Source organism: Terrapene carolina, unplaced genomic scaffold (assembly GCF_002925995.2).
Source record: "Terrapene carolina triunguis isolate 2854851 unplaced genomic scaffold, T_m_triunguis-2.0 Scaffold42, whole genome shotgun sequence".
In the NCBI taxonomy this organism is placed as follows: domain Eukaryota; kingdom Metazoa; phylum Chordata; order Testudines; family Emydidae; genus Terrapene; species Terrapene triunguis.
This window is the reverse complement of record NW_020664393.1, coordinates 55,255,237-55,274,340: the sequence shown is the minus strand read 5'-3', so window position 1 is coordinate 55,274,340 and position 19,104 is coordinate 55,255,237. Positions and strand designations below refer to the sequence as shown.

The 19,104-nt window shown below is 36.9% G+C and overlaps 1 protein-coding gene and 1 pseudogene across 3 annotated transcripts in view; one reads left to right on the top strand and one right to left on the bottom strand.

Annotated features, from left to right (window-relative positions):
• Positions 1-6,243, top strand: part of KIDINS220 (kinase D interacting substrate 220) — a 163,485-nt gene extending 157,242 nt beyond the window's left edge. For all 3 annotated transcript variants that reach the window (XM_026655303.2, XM_026655297.2, XM_026655292.2), the window contains 3 exons: positions 335-433; positions 1,288-1,536; positions 3,792-6,243. In XM_026655303.2, coding sequence (XP_026511088.1) covers positions 335-433; positions 1,288-1,536; positions 3,792-5,063 — 1,620 coding nt within the window. In that variant the 3' untranslated portion in view covers positions 5,064-6,243. The remainder of the gene's footprint in view (positions 1-334; positions 434-1,287; positions 1,537-3,791) is intronic.
• An 8,328-nt stretch (positions 6,244-14,571) lies between these two features.
• On the bottom strand, positions 14,572-15,369 carry LOC112106974 (annotated as a pseudogene).
• Between the last annotated feature and the right edge of the window lie 3,735 nt (positions 15,370-19,104).

Sequence of the window (19,104 nt, the reverse complement as noted above, 5' to 3'; positions counted from 1 at the left end):
CATCTTTGGGTAGAGAGTTTGTCACCACCACAGTTCTCCTTTACCCAGTCAAGGAATTGGGATTTGACCTTGAAATTGCCATTTGGTAGTCCATGGCATATACTTCAAGGCTTCCAAGGTAACCTCTATTGTTTAAAAGAACCTTAAGGATTGAAAAGCAAAGTCAAGATTACTAAAAAGAAATATTGTTTCAAGTAAATGATAAATTAGAAATATAAAATCCTTGTATGAGTCCAAGATGATTTCTGGATAAAATGAATTTTATTATGAAATATTTACAGGTTTTTTTTAAGGCACCAAGTACTTTTTACACAGTGTTACTTATTTTATTTAGGCAAACATAAACGGTCGTGTCTTGGCTCAATGTAACATCGATGAACTGAAGCGAGAGATGAACATGAATTTTGGTGACTGGCACCTGTTCAGAAGCACAGTAAGATAACATTTTGAGCTTTTCTTAAGTTTACCTTATAAAGAGAGAGCTGATTGTTGTTTTACATTTGATCTAGAACTCCTCATTTATTTTGCTTTTTCCTTGGTACTATAAGTCACTTCTCATGGTAAATGTGTAAGCACGTATCATTACGTTGGCTGCATCTTAAAACTCAAACTATTAAAGTATTGGTAGTATTGGACTTACACAAGCCATACAGTGAGGGGCAGCTGTATCTCTGATATTGTTAAGCCATACATGTATACTAAAAGATCTGTTCTTCCCTCAGCTTGAGGGTAAATAACATAGTTAATGGGAGCTAGGCACAGGCATCAGACTGTTAAATTCTCCACAAAGATGTTTGAGTGCTGTTGATTCTCTACTCCTATACTGCAGAATATGTTTGTGCTGCTAATTCACAGACTTGTAAATATTCATGGTTACCTAGACAATGTTTTATTGTGATACTGACGTTTATTAAAACTGTTAACTGTGGTATTTGTTTTTCACTCTTAAACTTGTAATTAGTATTTTGTTTTACAGGACTTGTATACTTGAAAATTGATAGTCTTTGGCATGTTAATGCTTTAAAAAGGCTGTGTACAGTAACTAAATATTAAGAATGATTTTCATTGCAGACAATGAGGACAGTTCCATAAAGACTCTCCCAAGTAGTCTTTTTTGGTGAATCATTCAGAAACACACATGCAATTTTACAATTTAAAAAAACAAGTTACATTTTCCTGTTTCCTTTTGTTTGGAATATAATTGTTACAATTTAAGAAAGATTACTTGCTCGAACCATTTTATCTTGCTTTGCTGTGTAATGACATTTGTACTGTTTTTACGTTAAGGTACTCGAAATGAGAAATACAGAAAATCAGGTTGTTCATGAAGATTCTCGTGCAGTGAGTGAACATGTTACCAATGTGATTCCTCACAATGAGCTTGTACATCGTCCTGTGCATAATAGTGAATTGCCTCACACTGAGCTTACAGGAATTTCTGCTCAGGTTCCCTACGCTCTCAACTTCAGCTTTGAAGAACTGAACACAATTGGTCTCGATGAAGCTCCTCCACCTCACAGTAATTTGAGCTGGCAGGTATTTACTAAAGAGATGTATTTTGTTTACCTAATATGTGGGAAATTATTCTTTGTTAGATGACAGGGCAGGCTGCAAGTTCACTCTGTCTATCCAGATACCCTCTCAACTCCCTGTCTTGCCCCAAGACCATAGTTTGGAGAGAGAGTAGGGAACAACCCCAAATAAACAATTTCCACTGCCTCATCCTCATTTTCTCTCACTCCCCAATAGCTGTTCCTCCTCCCTGGTAATTCCCCTCCAGGGGGAGAGTATGACTAAAGTACTTAGTTCACCTTGCATAAGGCATGGTAAATACTAGATATTTCATCAGATAAATTCTATTAATCATACTGTTCAATCCTCACAAATGGTAAATATTTTAATAACTTGCTACCAGCATGCACCACTCAAAGGTTGAGAAATATATTTATGACTTTTTAATTTTATTTTATTAATTCTAACATGCACAGTACTGATGGATGTCAGAGCCTGGGTCCTGTGTTGGCAAGTGATCCAGCGTTAAACTCTGGATTTGGGACCCTCCTCTCATTCTCCCACAAGTTTTGTGCATATAATTTTTGGCTTATAATTTCCAAAATCACACTAAGTATGAACAGTTTTAGATATATGGGGCCTTTACAGGGATTAAACAGTTGATAAATGAATAAATGTTTTTAAGGCAATGATCAAGATTTTAAAAAGTAACTAGTGATTTTCAGTGCCTCAAATTCTGGGCACCCAAAAAATTGAGGCCTGATTTTCAGAGGGTCAATGCTCAGCACTTCTTGAAAATCAGGTATTTCAAGTTGAGCACCCAGAAACTGAGGCACCCAAAATCACTAATTACAACTCTTGGCCAATCTTTTTAATCATCATAGTTATAACTGAAATGTACACAAAATGATTTAGGACGTAAATGAGTGTTTCTTATGAACACTTCAGGTAGAATCCAGTCTCAATATGTCCTTTTCAACAACAATATGGTGTAGCTCACTGTCTTTTATTTATAGTTTTTCATTATATGTCAAGAGCCCAGGAATAATAGAAACAAAGATTTTGAAAGACATTAAAAAAAAAAAATCAAAACTTTAGAACCACAATAGAGAGAGAAACATTAATTCAGAAAAGTAAGAAGTTAGTCAGTTTGACTGTCTACTTTTGGGAAGCATTGGAATCCACCATTCAGAGGATATATAGCAAGTTTGCATCAATAAATAAACAAAAACCGGCTCATCTAAAGGGGAAAAGGCACCTTTTGGAAATGGATAGCCAAATTAAATACTCCTTTGTGAATTTATTTAGCTCTATTTAATAGGGAATAGGCATACATAACTGACCATATCCATCTTTGAGACTGCAGTGTTTCATTATGGGCACTGAATTGCAGCTTGTTGTCTTTCATTGAATATACAAGATGCTTATTTTTAGCCATTGTTTTATTCAGCATTAATCGTGTTTGGCAACTTCACAAAATCCTAGTACATAGAAAAGAATCTTGTGAAAAGCTGTTAGTAATATTTAATAAATCACAAGACCTTAGTAGTAGTACAGAGGGGGTAACAAAACTACAGTCCACAGGTAAGATCCTTCCTATGGCTTCTTGCACATGATTGCTTGCTAAAGAACAGTTTTTGAGGAAAAAAGGAAAGAATCAGAAAAAAAAAATGCATGTAGGACCAAGAGCAAGGTGGAAGAGAGAGAATAAGTGAAAGAGAAGGAGCAAAGAGAGAAGAGGTGAGGAACAGAGTTCATTTTCTTAATCTGAGAGTCTGATTTTTCTGAAACCAGCTAAATACAATGAAAGTTTCAGTAGTATATATTCAACACTAATGCTTTTAATTATTTTCAAAATTCTCCCTCACAAATGTTTGTTGGCAATGAATTGTCCTTAAAATTTAAATGAAAAAAATCATATATACATATGTAAATACCTAAACTCAATACATCAAATGAATTTAATAATTATAAAGTCTCTTCAAATAGGATAAACTTTAAATGTTTTCATAAAATACAGATTTGTATGTACTTTCTTTTTGCAATGGAACAGAAATGACAGTGTTTTGTGGAGTTGATGAATGAGTGTGAATACAAATATGACTATTAAGCATTTATCCAGATCTTTTAAATGGTTGTTTAAGAATTTAACTGCCATGATGCATTACAGACAAAAGTTTTTCATTCATACATATATGCTATTGCTTCTGGTTATATTAAAATAACAAGGATAATAATAAATGGTTTTGTTTTATTGTTTTTTTTTGTTTTTTTTCCAGTCACAAACTCGCAGAACCCCAAGTCTTTCAAGTCTCAATTCTCAAGATTCTAGTGTAGAAATCTCAAAGCTTACTGATAAGGTGCAGGCAGAATACAGAGATGCATATAGAGAATATATTGCTCAAATGTCACAGCTAGAAGGAGGTGCAAGTTCTACCACTGTAAGTGGCAGATCTTCCCCACATAGCACCTCAGCTTTCTATATGGGGCAGAGCACATCAGGGGGCTCCCTCCATTCCAGTATAGAACAAGAAAAAGGAAAGGATGGTGAACAGAAACAAGATGATGGACGAAAGTCCTTTCTGATGAAGAGGGGTGATGTTGTAGATTACAGTACTTCAGGTGTTTCCACTAATGATGCATCTCCTTTGGACCCTATCACTGAAGAAGATGAAAAATCTGATCAGTCTGGTTCCAAGCTTCTTCCAGGAAAGAAATCTTCAGAAAGAACAAGCATTTTCCAGGCAGCAGATTTAAAACTAAAAGGAGTTACTCTGCGCTATCAGAAACTGCCAAGTGATGAAGATGAGTCTGGAACAGAAGAATCAGATAACACTCCACTTCTCAAGGAAGGAAAGGACAAGAAAATTGATGGGAAAGTGGACAAGCAAACAAAATCCCCAGAACATGGATCTGAGCCTATTAGAACCTTCATCAAAGCAAAGGAGTACTTGACAGACGCCCTTTTAGACAAAAAGGATTCCTCTGACTCTGGTGTGAGGTCCAGTGAAAGTTCTCCAAACCACTCCCTCCACAATGATGGAGCGGATGATTCACAGCTTGAAAAAGCAAATCTCATTGAGCTTGAAGATGACAGCCACAGTGGAAAGAGAGGAATTCCACACAGTCTGAGTGGCCTTCAAGATCCAGTTGTGGCACGCATGTCAATTTGCTCGGAAGACAAGAAAAGCCCTTCAGAGAGCAGCTTAATAGCAAGCAGTCCTGAAGAGAACTGGCTTGCTTGCCAGAAAGTCTATAATCTAAACAGAACACCTAGTACAGTCACCCTAAATAATAACAGTGCTCCAGCCAATCGAGCTAATCAAAATTTTGAAGAAATTGAAGATATCAGAGATTCTTCTCAAATCATCCTGCGCCCTGGCTCCAGCTCCAACTCAACTGCAGTTCAGAATGAGAACCTAAAAAGCGTGTCTCACAAGCGAAGCCAGCGTTCAAGTTATACCAGGCTTTCGAAAGATTCTTCAGAGCTCCATGGTGTTACAGCCTCAGACGCTACAGGTTTTGGAGAAGAGAGAGAGAGTATTCTGTGAAAGAAACAAACAAAATTAAAACAGAGCATGTCTGTATGTCATAATTTTCTTTAAATCCCTGGTTTGTCAGTTCATGATCATGCTAGACACTTTTTATCTCTTTCAGTAGCCTCCACTAACAAACCTGGATTTTTTTCCAGGCATTTTTTTTTTTTTGAAAGAAAAAATAACCTACACAATAAAATATTTCATTACCCCTCCCCCTAATTTATACTGCTAGTAAATATAATGCTCTTTTCCACAAATGAAAGCAGTTCATGTCTTTCTGCATGGGAATCAAATTCCTTGACAAAGAATTTTTGTGGAAAAGATGTTTTAGGATTAAGTAGGTCAGGAGTATTTCATATAAAAGTAAAACATAGACATTAAATGTCTGCTGCAATGCACAAACTCACATTTTGTTATCCCTTCTAAAAATTCCAATTAAATAGCTTACTTTTAGAAAAACATTGTACCATGTGTTGCCATCTGAATTTACAGAAGCCAGAAGACACAATATTAAAATCCCTCAGGCCCTTGGTAACATGAAATTTCATACTTTTCATTAATTAGTTGATCTCCAAAAGTGTGTGCAACATATGAAATAGAATATGTTGGTTAAGTATTAAGATACATGATTGGCAAACTGTACATCTTTATCACCTAATTGCTTTTGTTTCTGGCAATTTTATTTGTGCATTGTGCTGATTTGTAGAGGACATTGTCTGGATATAGTGTTAGAATTAACAGATATTTAGTATGTAATGTTCTCTCGTTGATTTAGTGAGTGCTCTATTTATTGTTGGTATGTAATTTCACAAGCGTTGCACTAAATAGTTGTAACTCCTGTTACATCAGGACAGTGTTTGCAAGTATTGTCTGAATTTATGAAGTATTGTTCTGTATGCCCTTTCACTAATATATTGTTTTTCACCTGGTTATAGAAAGGAAAAAGTAATAAGTGTTTGCCATTTTAAAAGTAACATTTAAAAATCAGAAGTTCAGTGATAATATAGTGTACCAGCTTTCTTATGATAGAGTATTAAATTGTTTGTGTTTCAGTCAGTTAAATAATGTATCTGAATGTCATTGTAGCAAATACTTTGTACTTTAGTGAAATTTGCATGATTTTGGAAACTTGTTCAATCAAATGTACTCCAGTAGTATAGAGGGAATAATAAATAAATTGGCATATTGCTTTTGTGTCTGAGTTTCTGTTTATTATAGTGATTGTTTCCTTATTTGACAGAAAAATCAAATGTACTTGAGAGGATGTTGTGATTAAAGCAATTTATGAATTTAATAATGATTAATGCTTTACAAACAAAGTAATATTTTTCATTAATAGAATCCCCTAAATAAACATCAAGGTACAAGAAAACATATTTGATCCATGGAATAGGCAAACTTGGATCATTTTTTAGTAATTGGTACATGCTTGAGGGAGGTCAACCTCCCTCTGCTTGAAAATATTCCAAAGTTGTAATCATGTTTTTCATAAGTCACTTTGCTTTAGCTAGAAGTTTTTTGTAATGTGTTCCAGTCTCAGTGCATCTTCAATCAGATTCATCCAGCTGGACCATGTTGGACCATGTGGTAATGGTCTCTTTTATCCATATTGAGAGAATGCATTTCTGTGCCAGAGTCAACAGAAAGAGGAGGTTGGCAGTATCTGTTTCTTTAGTTTTCCATTCCTCACATGTCCCCAGCACTAACAATACTGAATACTTGGTATGTTAACACCATAGAATTCTGTTAAACTTGTACATAAGACTGTATCATTTGAATTGTATATTTCCCAAAATATTACCATATTGTTGGAATTTCTTGTGTACACTATTATTTTTATGATGTCTATTGTCAAGATTTTGAGAAATGCTCCATTTTCAACTAACTTTACAGAAAACACAGTTTCATAATCTTTGCTAAACGTTTTGAAATATTTTTTGGTTCAGGTCCCTTTTCTATATTTTACATATCTGTGCCTGTACATCACTGATTGCCCTGTGCAACAACGTAGAATCTCTGAATGTAAAAGCTTTTTTTGGAAAGACAGTTACAAAAAATGTTTGAGAGAGAAGGAAGAGAGGTACATCCTCCTCCTTGAAGACAACTTGGCAGTATTACAGAAAGCTACTGTCTATCTCGCAAGCCTTGTTATCTCTATAACTCGTCAAATAATCTAATTGGAGCAAATGTCAGATGGTCTTCACATAATTTTAAACCTTTAATACTCTAGAAGAAAGTCTCATCTGCCAGTCCTCATGGAAAGCTGGGTCTTTCTATTTTGAATGAAATATGAGATGCCATGTTAAAAAAAGAAAAAAGAACAAGACTTTTGCACAATATTTTCTAGCTTTCATTGGCCAACACTACTAAAGGAAATTGTTTGATAATGGACAATTGAAACAGTAGGAGCTAAGTGGATAGCAAGGTGTGTTTCAATAGATAGCCATATGCAGTCCTTAGTTCTTAATCTTCCACTATGCTAAAAACTAGCTGAATCAGTTTAGTAACTGGATCAATTCAGAAATGCTTAAAGTTCAGAAATGTTAAGCCATCTCCCATCTTACATTGTTGAAGCTGTTCAAGTGAGCAAAGCGATCACTTCCTTTGGGGGGGAAAAAGTGGAATAAATAAAAAATAGCCCAAGATCTTAATGTAGGAAACAAATTGTGAAATCTGTTGACTGTGTTTGCTTTTTAATGGTGACAACTGTACATATGAATATGAAACTTTATCTAGTATTCCTGTGGAAATTAAAACAACATAAATCTTTACTCACAACTGGATTATCTGAACAGTACATAAATCTCTGGGCCCAGTTTTCAGACGTATTGAGTACCTGCAACTCCAGTTGAAGTCCTAAGGAGCTGGAGGTGTTGTAAACATCAGGCCCTTCACTATTTGTAGGTCTGTTCCATTTCTTCATCCTTCTAAATGAGGCTTCACTAATGCAAATGAGAATCGCATAAGTTTTCCAAAATACAATTATACTCTCCCACACAGATTTGTTTAACTAAAATTATGTAATTTTTGATGTATCTTTTTTTTAAAAATTCTGATTTACTGCATATTGCCATCAGAGATGCATTCTTATGTACTTCAAAATGCCACTCAGCTGCCAAGATGGACCATTGTATTTATTATTTTATAGTGTCCGAAAACATAATAGATGCTTGACAGAAAACAAAGAAAGGCATGATTCCCATGCTCTAAAGAGTTCATAATGTAAATATTAATTGGGGACTCAGCAAGTTGGGATGGTCAGAAGAAAGGAGGGCATGGAGTGAAAGAGGATGTGGATTACAGCAATACGATAATACAGTTGCTAATTTCAGACATGTATACACCATAATGGTTCAGTTGAGGGTTCTTTATGTATATAACAAATGCAAGGAAGGCAAGATATAAGATATGACAAAATTTATGGTGAATGAATAGATAATGGGGTAATAGTGGTTATTTAGTCAAATAAATTGATTTGGAAACACACCTTCATTCCTAAGCAATATAACTATTATTGTAGGCTTACATAATTATTGTAATCCTGAGCTGGTTATATGTGGGTTCCCAATGTAGCTCCTGGAACTAGCAGAATATGAACATGTCATTTGCAAGAAGAACTTGCTTATAAATGTTGTGTATTAATAAAACAATAAATATTCCTGGTTCTCCTTGGAATCATACCTATAAGATGCTGTTGTGTGCAAAATGCCTGTAGCTCAAAAGAATGCAATTTTTTAAATCAAACTATCTTATTGATTTTTACAGGTTGATCTTAAATAAAACAGAAAGGGGAGAACTGCCTCCATAGGGGGAAAGAGGAAAAAGGAGAAGGAAAGGGAAGGAAGGAGGAGAGAGTGAGTTTTCAAAGATACAGGAGAGTAATAAAAGCAAAGTCCGCCTAGGACATAATGGGTGTATATAGTTGCTGTTGTACATAATCTGACACACGTATGAAAACGTTGCAAAATCTAAAAATAAAACAATTTCATATTCCTGAAACTTTTTATTTTTGTATGATTTCATTTCCAGGGCTACTAGCTAGCTCAGATGATTGAACAATCATGGATACAGGAGGCCATAAATATTCTCCAATGTTAAAATGTGAGCTCTGTGACTTTGGAAATCAGCATTGGTGGGAACCCAAGAGTTCCATGAAGAATGGGGCAATGCTCAAAATGAATTTAAAAAAAAAAAAGTAAATGAAAACTATGAGAGCAAGATTACTGCTGGTATACAGGTCTTTTTATAACATCATTATTATGTGGGTAATTTCTATAGCATATGTGGTCCCTTAGACTGGCATCTCCAGAAGGCATCCAAGCCCCTATGGGTGTGTCTACAATGCAATTACAAACCCATGGTTGACCCATGTCAGCTGACTCAAGCACCTGGGGCTTGTGATAAGGGATTATTTAACTATGGTGTAGACGCTCTGGCAGGAGCCAAGCTCTGAGACGCTCCCCGCTCACAGGGTCCCGTAGCTCAGGCTCCAGCTCAAGCCTGAATGTCTACACCACAATTAAACAGCCCCTTAACACAAGCCTCAGGTCCCTAAATCAGCTGACATGGGCCAACCATGGGTTTGTAATTGCAGTGCAGACATACCCATATTCTTAGTTTGCATATTTATCCAATATAGACAAAGTGTGATTTATTTATTTTTGTTTTGTTTTGTCAGCTCAATTATTGAAGACCTGAAGAGGCTTTTTTTAAAATACTCTTGCTTATGTTTGACGATTTTTGTCATCAGTCAGTTTTGGGATTAAGCTCTGTAGCAGAGGTTCTTATTAAGGGTTCTAGGTGTTACTGTGGTATTTCTAAGGAAAATAATATATGGTTCTTTTGAGTTGCTTGCATAAAATCACAACCTTAATACACATTTAAATGTTCCGGGGTGTCTGAGGTTGATATTTGTTGTACAAATATACTGAATAGTAAGTGTGATACAGGAGATTTTTACCTGCTTTGATCCTGTATAAAGATTGCAGCACGCCGGTCAGAGACAGGCATAGAGATACTGACAAGCAGAGAGAGGGAGGATGAGAGATATCGTGAACAATTCACCGCTCCCAATTAGCATAACAAAGGTAGTGACAGTATCATAATGCTTAACTTTGCATAAAACGGTAGTTAGTTTTAGATTTGACATTTTAGATAAGGTATAATTAATAGTTTATAGCTAAACATTCAAAATGGCAGCCACACTGTTTTTGTATTAGAAACATCAAAAATGGAGGACACAGACTAAATTGACCAATAGCAGATAAGAAACGGGTGAAATAAAGTTCAAACAGGGATGACTCAACTCACTCCAAAATACCTGAAGGGAGAGGTTAGGAGGGGGATCAGCTCAAAAGATAGGCAGAGCTGATTGGTTGAATTGTTGCCACCCATGCAAGGTTGCTAATTACTGAACTTGAGACAGCAACCAATCAGAGAAGGCCAGAAACTGAATAAAAGGAAACAGCCAGCAGGCTGTGTGTGTGGGCGCAAAAGCAGGAAGAAGGAGAGCAGAAGATCGAGAATAGCAGGAGAAGACAACAGAGCACAAATAGGAGAAGACAGCAGTTATTAATTGAGCGGAGACCACCATTCTGACAGAGCAGAAGGACCAAGATGGTTCAGAGGGACTTAGAAAGATCGAGTGTAAGTCTGACTCTCTGTCTCTTTCTTGAAAGAATGATTGGGTGTGTCTGTAAATAAAGCTGAAACTTGTGTTTGAATGAAATGCATCCCACCTATTCTGTGATCATCTGGCCAGCACTCGCAGAATGATATTAACTACTTTAATGCTCTTTAATGTTATATTGTAATACTATGTTGTACATGTGCATAGGGAATGTGTATGCTACATTGTAATGAGCCTAATGTCACGTTAGTGTATTAAAAGCCTCATGCATATGTATGAAAGGGTCAGTGTACCAATATTACAACATTGTATTTGCCATACAATCTGTGTAGTCTCTTGTGCCGTTTGAATGTATGATCTTGAAGTGCAATGTAAGTGTGCCTTACTACCTATTATATACTGTAATGCTTTCTTTCTTGCTTTATTGGATATATTGTAACTGCTTATTTTCTTTCAATAAATAAGATTTTGTTTTCAAAGAATTACTGCTTGTATGTCAATCCTTTGAGCGGAAGGCTGTCTCTGTGCCTTCCCAAGGATTAGCAGGATTAGCCTGCTCTGGGGAGTCCACTGCGGGTCGGAGACAATCCCCTGGTAACACCCTGGCAATTACACTAGGGTGGGCCACCACCTTATTACCCCTTTTGAACAAAATAAATTGGCAATCGATTTACGGTTATAGGCAATCCAGTGTTGGGATGCCTTAGGTCCAAATTGTGGGGTAACAAGTAATATAGCATTGATCTCTGTCTGATACAAAATACAGGGAGCTTTTAATTATTTAAAAGTGATCTCTTAAACAAAAAACTAGGGCTGTCAAGGAATTAAAAGAATTAATTGTGATTAATATTACTGTTAATAATAAAATGCCATTTATGTAAATATTTTTGGATGTTTCCTACATTGTAAAATATATTGATTTCAATTACAGCACAGAATACAAAGTGTACAGTGCTCACCTTATATTTCTTTTTGATTACAAATATTTGCACTGTAAAAAAACAAAAGAAATAGTATTTTTCAATTCACCTATTACAAGTACTGTAATGAAATCTCTTTATCATGAAAGTTGAACTTACAAATGTAGAGTTCTGTACAAAAGATAACTGGATTCAAAAATAAAACAATGTAAAACTTTAGAGCCTGCAAGTCCACTCAGTCCTACTTCTTGTTCAGCCAGTCGCTCAGACAAATAAGTTTGTTTACATTTGCAGGAGATAGTGCTGCCCGCTTTTTGTTTACAATGTCACTTGAAAGTAAGGACAGGCATTCACATGGTACTGTTGTAGCCGGCGTCGCAAGATATTTATGTGCCAGATGCACTAAAGATTCATATGTCCCTTCATGTTTCAACCACCATTCCAGAGGATGTGTCCATGCTGATGATGGGTTCTGCTCGAAAACCATCCAAAGCAGTGCGGACCGACGCATGTTCATTTTCATCATCTGAGTCAGATGCCACCAGCAGAAGGTTGATTTTCTTTTTTAGTGGTTCAGGTTCATCGGAGTGTTGCTCTTTTAAGACTTCTGAAAGCATGCTCCCTACCTCGTCCCTCTCAGATTTTGGAAAGCACTTCAGATTCTTAAATCTTGGGTCGAGTGCTGTAGCTAGCTTTACAAATCTCACATTGGTACCTTCTTTGTGGTTTGTCAAATCTGCAGTGAAAGTGTTCTTAAAACAAACAACATCACGTGCTGAGTCATCATCCGAGACTGCCATAACATGAAATATATGGCAGAATGTGGGTAAAACAGAGCAGGGGACATACAATTCTCCCCCAAGGAGTTCAGTCACAAATTTAATTAACGCATTATTTTTTAAACGAGTGTCATCAGCATGGAAGCATATCCTCTGGAAGGGTGGCTGAAGCATGAAGGAGCATACTAATGTTTAGCATATCTGGTGCGTAAATAACTTGCAATACTGGTTACAAAAGTGCCATGCAAATGCTTGTTCTCACTTTTTGGTGACACTGTAAATAAGAAAAGGACAGCATTATCTCCTGTAAATGTAAATAAACTTGTTTGTTTTAGCAATTGGCTGAACAAGAAGTAGGACTGAGTGGACTTGTAGGAGCTGAAGTTTTACATTTTTTTTTTTTTTTTATTTTTATGTAACAAAAAAAAAAAATCTACATTTGTAAGTTGCACTTTCAGGAGAAAGAGATTGCACTACAGTACTTGTATGAGGTGAATTGAAAAATACTATTTCTTCTGATTATCATTTTTACAGTGCAAATACTTGTAATCAAAATATACACTTTGATTTCAATTACAACACAGAATACAAGCTATATATGAAAATGTAGAAAAACATCCAAAATATTTAATAAATTTCAATTGGTATTCTCTTGTTTAACAGTGCGATTAAAACTGTGATTAATCACGATTAATTTTTTTTAGTTAACTGTGTGAGTTAACTGTGATTAATCGACAGCCCTAATTTAAAGTATAGTACAGAAAACAAAGAGCCTTCAAGTTTTTCTCATTTAGTGTTTTCCTTCTGCTACAAAGAATCAGATTGTACAGTGAAAAACTTCTCTTTGCATCTGCAGAATTTGATACAGCATTTATGCAATTCAAGGCCCGCTTGGTGATATTTGGAATTCTCTCTGTCACTGAAAGCCAAAACACTTGAAGGTCTACAAAAATAGGTTGACTTTGAATAGCTTCAGGCACAATCTTTTCCCTGTACAATTTTTGCTCCTGTTCAAGTACCTCAGAAAAACCAGGTATTGCTTGAAAGTATTCACAGTGATCTGGCAGGATATAAACAAGCTTTTCAGATGCTTCATGGAATGCCGCTTTAAAGAGATCTAGACAGGTAAATCTTTTAACAGGAGATATACGTTTTCTGCCTCCCTAATTTTGAAGAACTCTGAGGTGCTTTCTGAAGGAAGCTCTAGATGTGAACTGAAATATATCTTAGAGACTAACAAATTTATTTTTATGAGCCCATGAAAGCTTATGCCCAAATAAATGTGTTAATCTCTAAGGTGCCACAAGTACTCCTCGTTCTTTTTGCTGATACAGACTAACACAGCTACCACTCTGAAACCTGAAATATATCTGCAGTTCTTCCAGAAGGTCAAATGCTTTACCTGCAAGGCTTCCTGCTCTCAAATGACAGATTTAAACTGAGAATTTGTTCACATTTCTGTGCTAGAAAAGTGTTCTGTACTTTCAACAATACATAATTAGTTGGGTCATTCAGCATTTTCTGAGTAATTTACACCGAAACTGGGGAGCTGCTGTTGCACTTTTCATTAAAGAACTCTTTGTAGAACTGAAAGTTCTTAGAGTGATACTGGACACCATGGAACCAGCTGTTCCAGCGTGTTCCACCTGGCATGGATGCTTTGACATATGGAGAGTCCTCTTGTAGTTTCTAGTTCATGAAATGGAGGTACCTCGCTTTCCTACTACCAAAGTTGCAGAACATGTTTTTGAAGCACATTACAAATGTATCAACCAGCTGAAAAGGCTTTCTAAATGATTCACCAGTTAAGTTAACAATATGTGCCAAACAGGTTATATGCACAGAATTTGGAAAAAGTGTAGAAAACACAGAATCGAAATCCTTTTTCATGTAACTAGCATTGTTAGTATCAATTACTACAACATTTTCATAATCAATCTGCTACTTATTTACTGCTTTGACTGCAGCCTGTGAAACAGTTGAGCGATTAACAGCATCTAAAAACACTGTATCCCCCTAAAAAGAGTTAACATGCCCACTGCAATCAGGTTGTAATGGTGCAAACAGTACATTCAGAACTGATCTTGCCTCATCACAACATTCATCACAGATAACAGAGATTTTCTTGTCTTTAAGGTTAAGTTTTAAGTTTTCCTTTTCTTTGAGGTACACTTCAGGTAAGTATGTCTCAGTCAGTTGTGTCCTACCAGGAATCGCATCACCATTCCGGACACTGCTGTCAAGAAATTCCCTCACAAGTGGGTGGTCAGTCTTTGACAAGGGGATGTTGGCTGTACATGTAACCCATGCTGTACAAATCTGAAAGTAGAAGAAGTTAGATAAGTCTTGAGTGAGCACAAACATTTACCATCCATGTAACATCTTTAACCTGAGATTAATACATTTATTCATATATTTAGTTCTGAATTTCTAGTTTTTAATTTAGATTTATAGTATAGTAAATAATCACATAGTCATCACTTACAAAAAAGTAGTTTAAAAACAGAGCTGTCTATTCAACATCTCAGAGCAAGTGAAGAGACCCCCATCACTATGACTGTTTTATGCTACTTATCTTATTTTTCTGTATTATAACATTATCTTATATTTCCACTCACCTCCACACATTCTTTCTCTGCTGGTGTTTTTTCAGTGTACTTGTAATGGTCTTCTGACATTTATTTCTACCTTTCTCTTGAACCGCATCTTCCTTCGGTTTGTGGGGTTTTTTATGCAAAATGATCCACAATTACACACCCTCTGTCATGATTAAGAACAACATTGCACAATGTGCAAAATAATTTGTCCCCATCCGAATGCAGTTTTGTAGGGAATTCTCGAGCATGAGAAGCAGGTGTAGCTGTTTTTGATGTGTGATGTGAAGGCCGTTCACATCAAGCAAAAGAATGAATATCCCTTTGCCCTTCGGTAACGTCAGTTGGACCTGGCTGGGTACTTTGGGAAGTGCTTGATTCTGATTGTCCTGACATTTTATTGACTGCTTGGTAAATGTTTTATTTGCCTTCAAAGTCTTTTTTTTTTTTAATGGGTAAGTAAATCCTTATCTGTAATCTATCTCCATTGTGCCATTTTGGCACAGGAAAAAAGTGAGAAAGCCCATAGATCTTCCTAGCTGAGGATTCCCTTACTGTCATTTATAATAAGACTCCTTTACCTCACTCTGGCAATGTAGGGGCCTTAAAACTTTCACAGGTTTTATGCTCCTGGGGGAATTGACTGAGAATGAGAACAGTTAACTAACACTAGGAACATTAACAATGTTACTATCAGGCAGGCTGCTACGTTTCTGCCTCAGGGAATGAGATCAATTAACCATCAACAGCAACTTTAACAATGTTACTAACTACACAGTCACACTGCTACATTTGTGCCTCAGAGAATGAGATCAATTAACTCAGGCAGGCTGCTACATTTGTGCCTCTAGCCTGCCTCATGCATAATAAAAAGTCCGACCCTTCCATGCCAGTGAGCTGCAGTAGTGAAGGACATAAATCCACACCGTGTAGAGGTCAAGCATAGGAGTTTATTACACACAGCGCTGGCGGAGTGTCACCTGGCTTATTAGGCTCAGAGACACTGTCAATCAATTGATTACAATGGAATATATAGATTTACCATGGGCGGGGGAAAGTGACGGGGTAGGCAGTTCCACACCCCAGGATAGGTTTTGCAGCAAGACAAGATAGCACAGTAGCCAATGGTTAAAAAAGTTACATAATGTCTCCACCTATGGTCTCAAGTTAGCAAGTTATCATTTAATTAATACTTTGATAAAATGTTGTTAGTATAAAATATATATGCTGAATTCTGATTTGGGGTCCATAGGAATGGAGCAACTCCTTTGATTGTCCAACAGGTACATTCCTAGGGGTTAAAGCAAAGAAACAGTGAAAGCATACGGCAATAGAGATTGTCTCCTTTATGTCTTAAGGCAGGGCATTGGTCCCTGGGAAGGGAGGTGAAAGGATGCCATATCATTATAGTGACGTGCCAATTTTTCACAAACTCAAGGTTGGATCTGTAGGAAGACTGTTTTCCCTTCAGGAGAAACACAATAGGAACAGGGATCCTTTGTTCAATTTGAAACATTGGATGAAACATAATTATTCAGTTATTGCTTCAACATCTGGCATTTCTACTGACCAAACATATCTTAGCAAAGGCAATGTTGTCTTGTTTATTCTGCTTTTCTCTTAGCTGATCACTATTAGCTAGGCCTCTGGTCTCCAGACCAAACTCTGGACTTTGGGTCTGGAAAAGAGCTGGCACAATCCATATACCAGGTTGTTATATAAAATGCACATGGATTTTAACCCTTCAAGTAGCAAGGGAGAGGGACACAGTCTTTCGCTCTCGTGCTTGGTGGCATGCAGAGTGCCAAGGTTTCTGGCATTTTTCAGGAGTTAGTTAGTCCTTTGATGGTAAAACATAGGGGCTGACCAGTAAAGGGCCCTGGCTTTCTCTCCTCTACACGTTTTGGAACCATGTGTTTGTGTCTTGTTCTTCAGTTCAAATTCTTTCATAAGTAACATTTATAAGTAATATTTTTAGTTATTCTGTAATTGTGAAATTCATGTCCTGCTCCCTGTCTCCTGGAAATCCCAAGAGCCATAGGATTCTTATGTGGGAGATCTGTTTTCTAAATCAGTCATATGGGACTGCAGCTACTTGGTTAGATTGATATGAGCCACTTCAGCCAACTGGCAACAAAGGTCTTATAGATATACTTGAGAGGTTGAGCAAAAAAATAATTTTTTTTATAATACTTATGGGTCTAACCTATGTCTCTTAAAGAAGGGAATAAGAAAACAGCACTGATGATTAAGTAACCATTACCAGATTTTTTTTTTATTATGTGAATCTAGTATGTGGCCATTACTAGAACTGGTTGGAAATTTTCCAATAGAATGTTTTCCCATCTGAAAATGACAATTAGATGAAAGAAACATTTTGTGGAAACATGGATTTTGATGAGTTTTCCGATGGAATACAGGCAGATTTTGCCTGCCAGGCAGGTTTCCGGCAGAAACATGACTGGTTTCCTGCTGTCTCATCAGCCTGGCTCCTCTGCTGCCCATGTGAAGAACTGCCTCACAGTCAGGACCCCAGGGCTTCTGAGGTTCCACAGCAGCAGGGCAGCCTCACCACACAGACTTCCCTAGAGCTGAGGACCGCAGGGCTTCCAGACACCTAGGCCAACTGGCTCCCAAAGCTTAGGGAGCCAGCTCCCTTGAGAGTTGGGCAATCTGAAAAGCCAGCTGGCAGAGGAGTCTGGAAGCCCTGGGATCCCAGCCCTATGTCATCCACATGGCAGGGCTATTTTCCAGCTTTGGACCATAGAGCCTTGTCAGGAGCTGACTGTAATTTACATGATTATTGTCCATTTTATGGCTGCCCATTGACTATTCAGTGGTGTGCAGGAATCATGAAACATGACAGGAATCATGGCAATTTCAGTCATTAGCTGCCAGAGATCCCAGGAAGCATCATTTATTTTGAAAACATCATGTTTTGGTGTTTCCAAATAAAATATTGCAGGATTTCAGCTACAAGATATTTGTCATGTTTTTTGGCTTTTTGTCCTGATTAGGACAAAAAAAATTCCCAAAACTTGGAAATTATCATAGAACTGGATTTTGGTTTCCTGGCCACCTCAAGGCAACTCCTTCATGTTTCAAATTTTCTTGATGAACTCTTAAAATAGTGCTATGACAACTATGGCAATTTCCTGCAATATCTTTTGGAGACCTTCTTCAATTAAGTTTAAGTATCTTTTGGGTTCATTGTATTAAATGAATGGTGTGTGTATTATTGTGGACTGGGATTGTGTGACCTCTTGAGGGGGAAGATGTGACAAATGTGAGACCTAGAGGTTCAAAGGACTATACCTAATAAGGTGCCAGACAAGAAGGACGTAGCACAAAAAGTGTTAAGAGGTTTTTTGGGGGAGTATATATGGGGGAGGTGAATGCAAATTTCCCACCACTGCTTATGCAAAAACCCAGCCTTTTGAAGCTATGCCCTGAGAAGTGGGCAATTATCTCTTGATCACCTGTTAACATGAGGCCGAGATCAAAGGCCCAAGCTAGATAAAGGAAACCCTGAACTATTCATGGTTGTTCTGGTTCTGAATCTGAGACAGTTATGAACTTGTAACCACAAGGAAAACTCAGTTGTGGGTTTTGAAGGTCTGACACCTACCAGAGCTCAGAGCTGGTGCCTTCTCTGTTTATATGTAAATATGTTTTAGAAGGGAATATGAAGAGTGCTTTTTCAGCTGAAATGTATGAATTACTGCAGTAAGGAAGTGACCTATGCTACAGAGAAGTCTTTTTGTAAATAAGTAAAATTCAGAGGTTTCTGTATCTCATCATTTGAACATAACATATATGCTGTTTCTGACGGGGAGGGAAAGGGAATAATTGTTCATTATAAGGCTTCAAGTACATTTGAGTTTCTGGTGATAAAAGTACAAAAACCAAGCTTGCGTGATTTGCAAATGTCCATAGAATCTTGAACTAAAAAAAAAAAAAAGCTGCATGCTACTGACTATGAGGGACAGTGAAGCTAAAATGGAAATGTTGTGATGCCCTTGCTGCCGTCCCTCCCTAACAAAAACTGCAAGGAATTGTTCAGCTGAGAACCAAGTTTTCTTAATTTTAAAATATTTTTCTCTTCTGAAAAGTCTCACACTTTTTACTTAG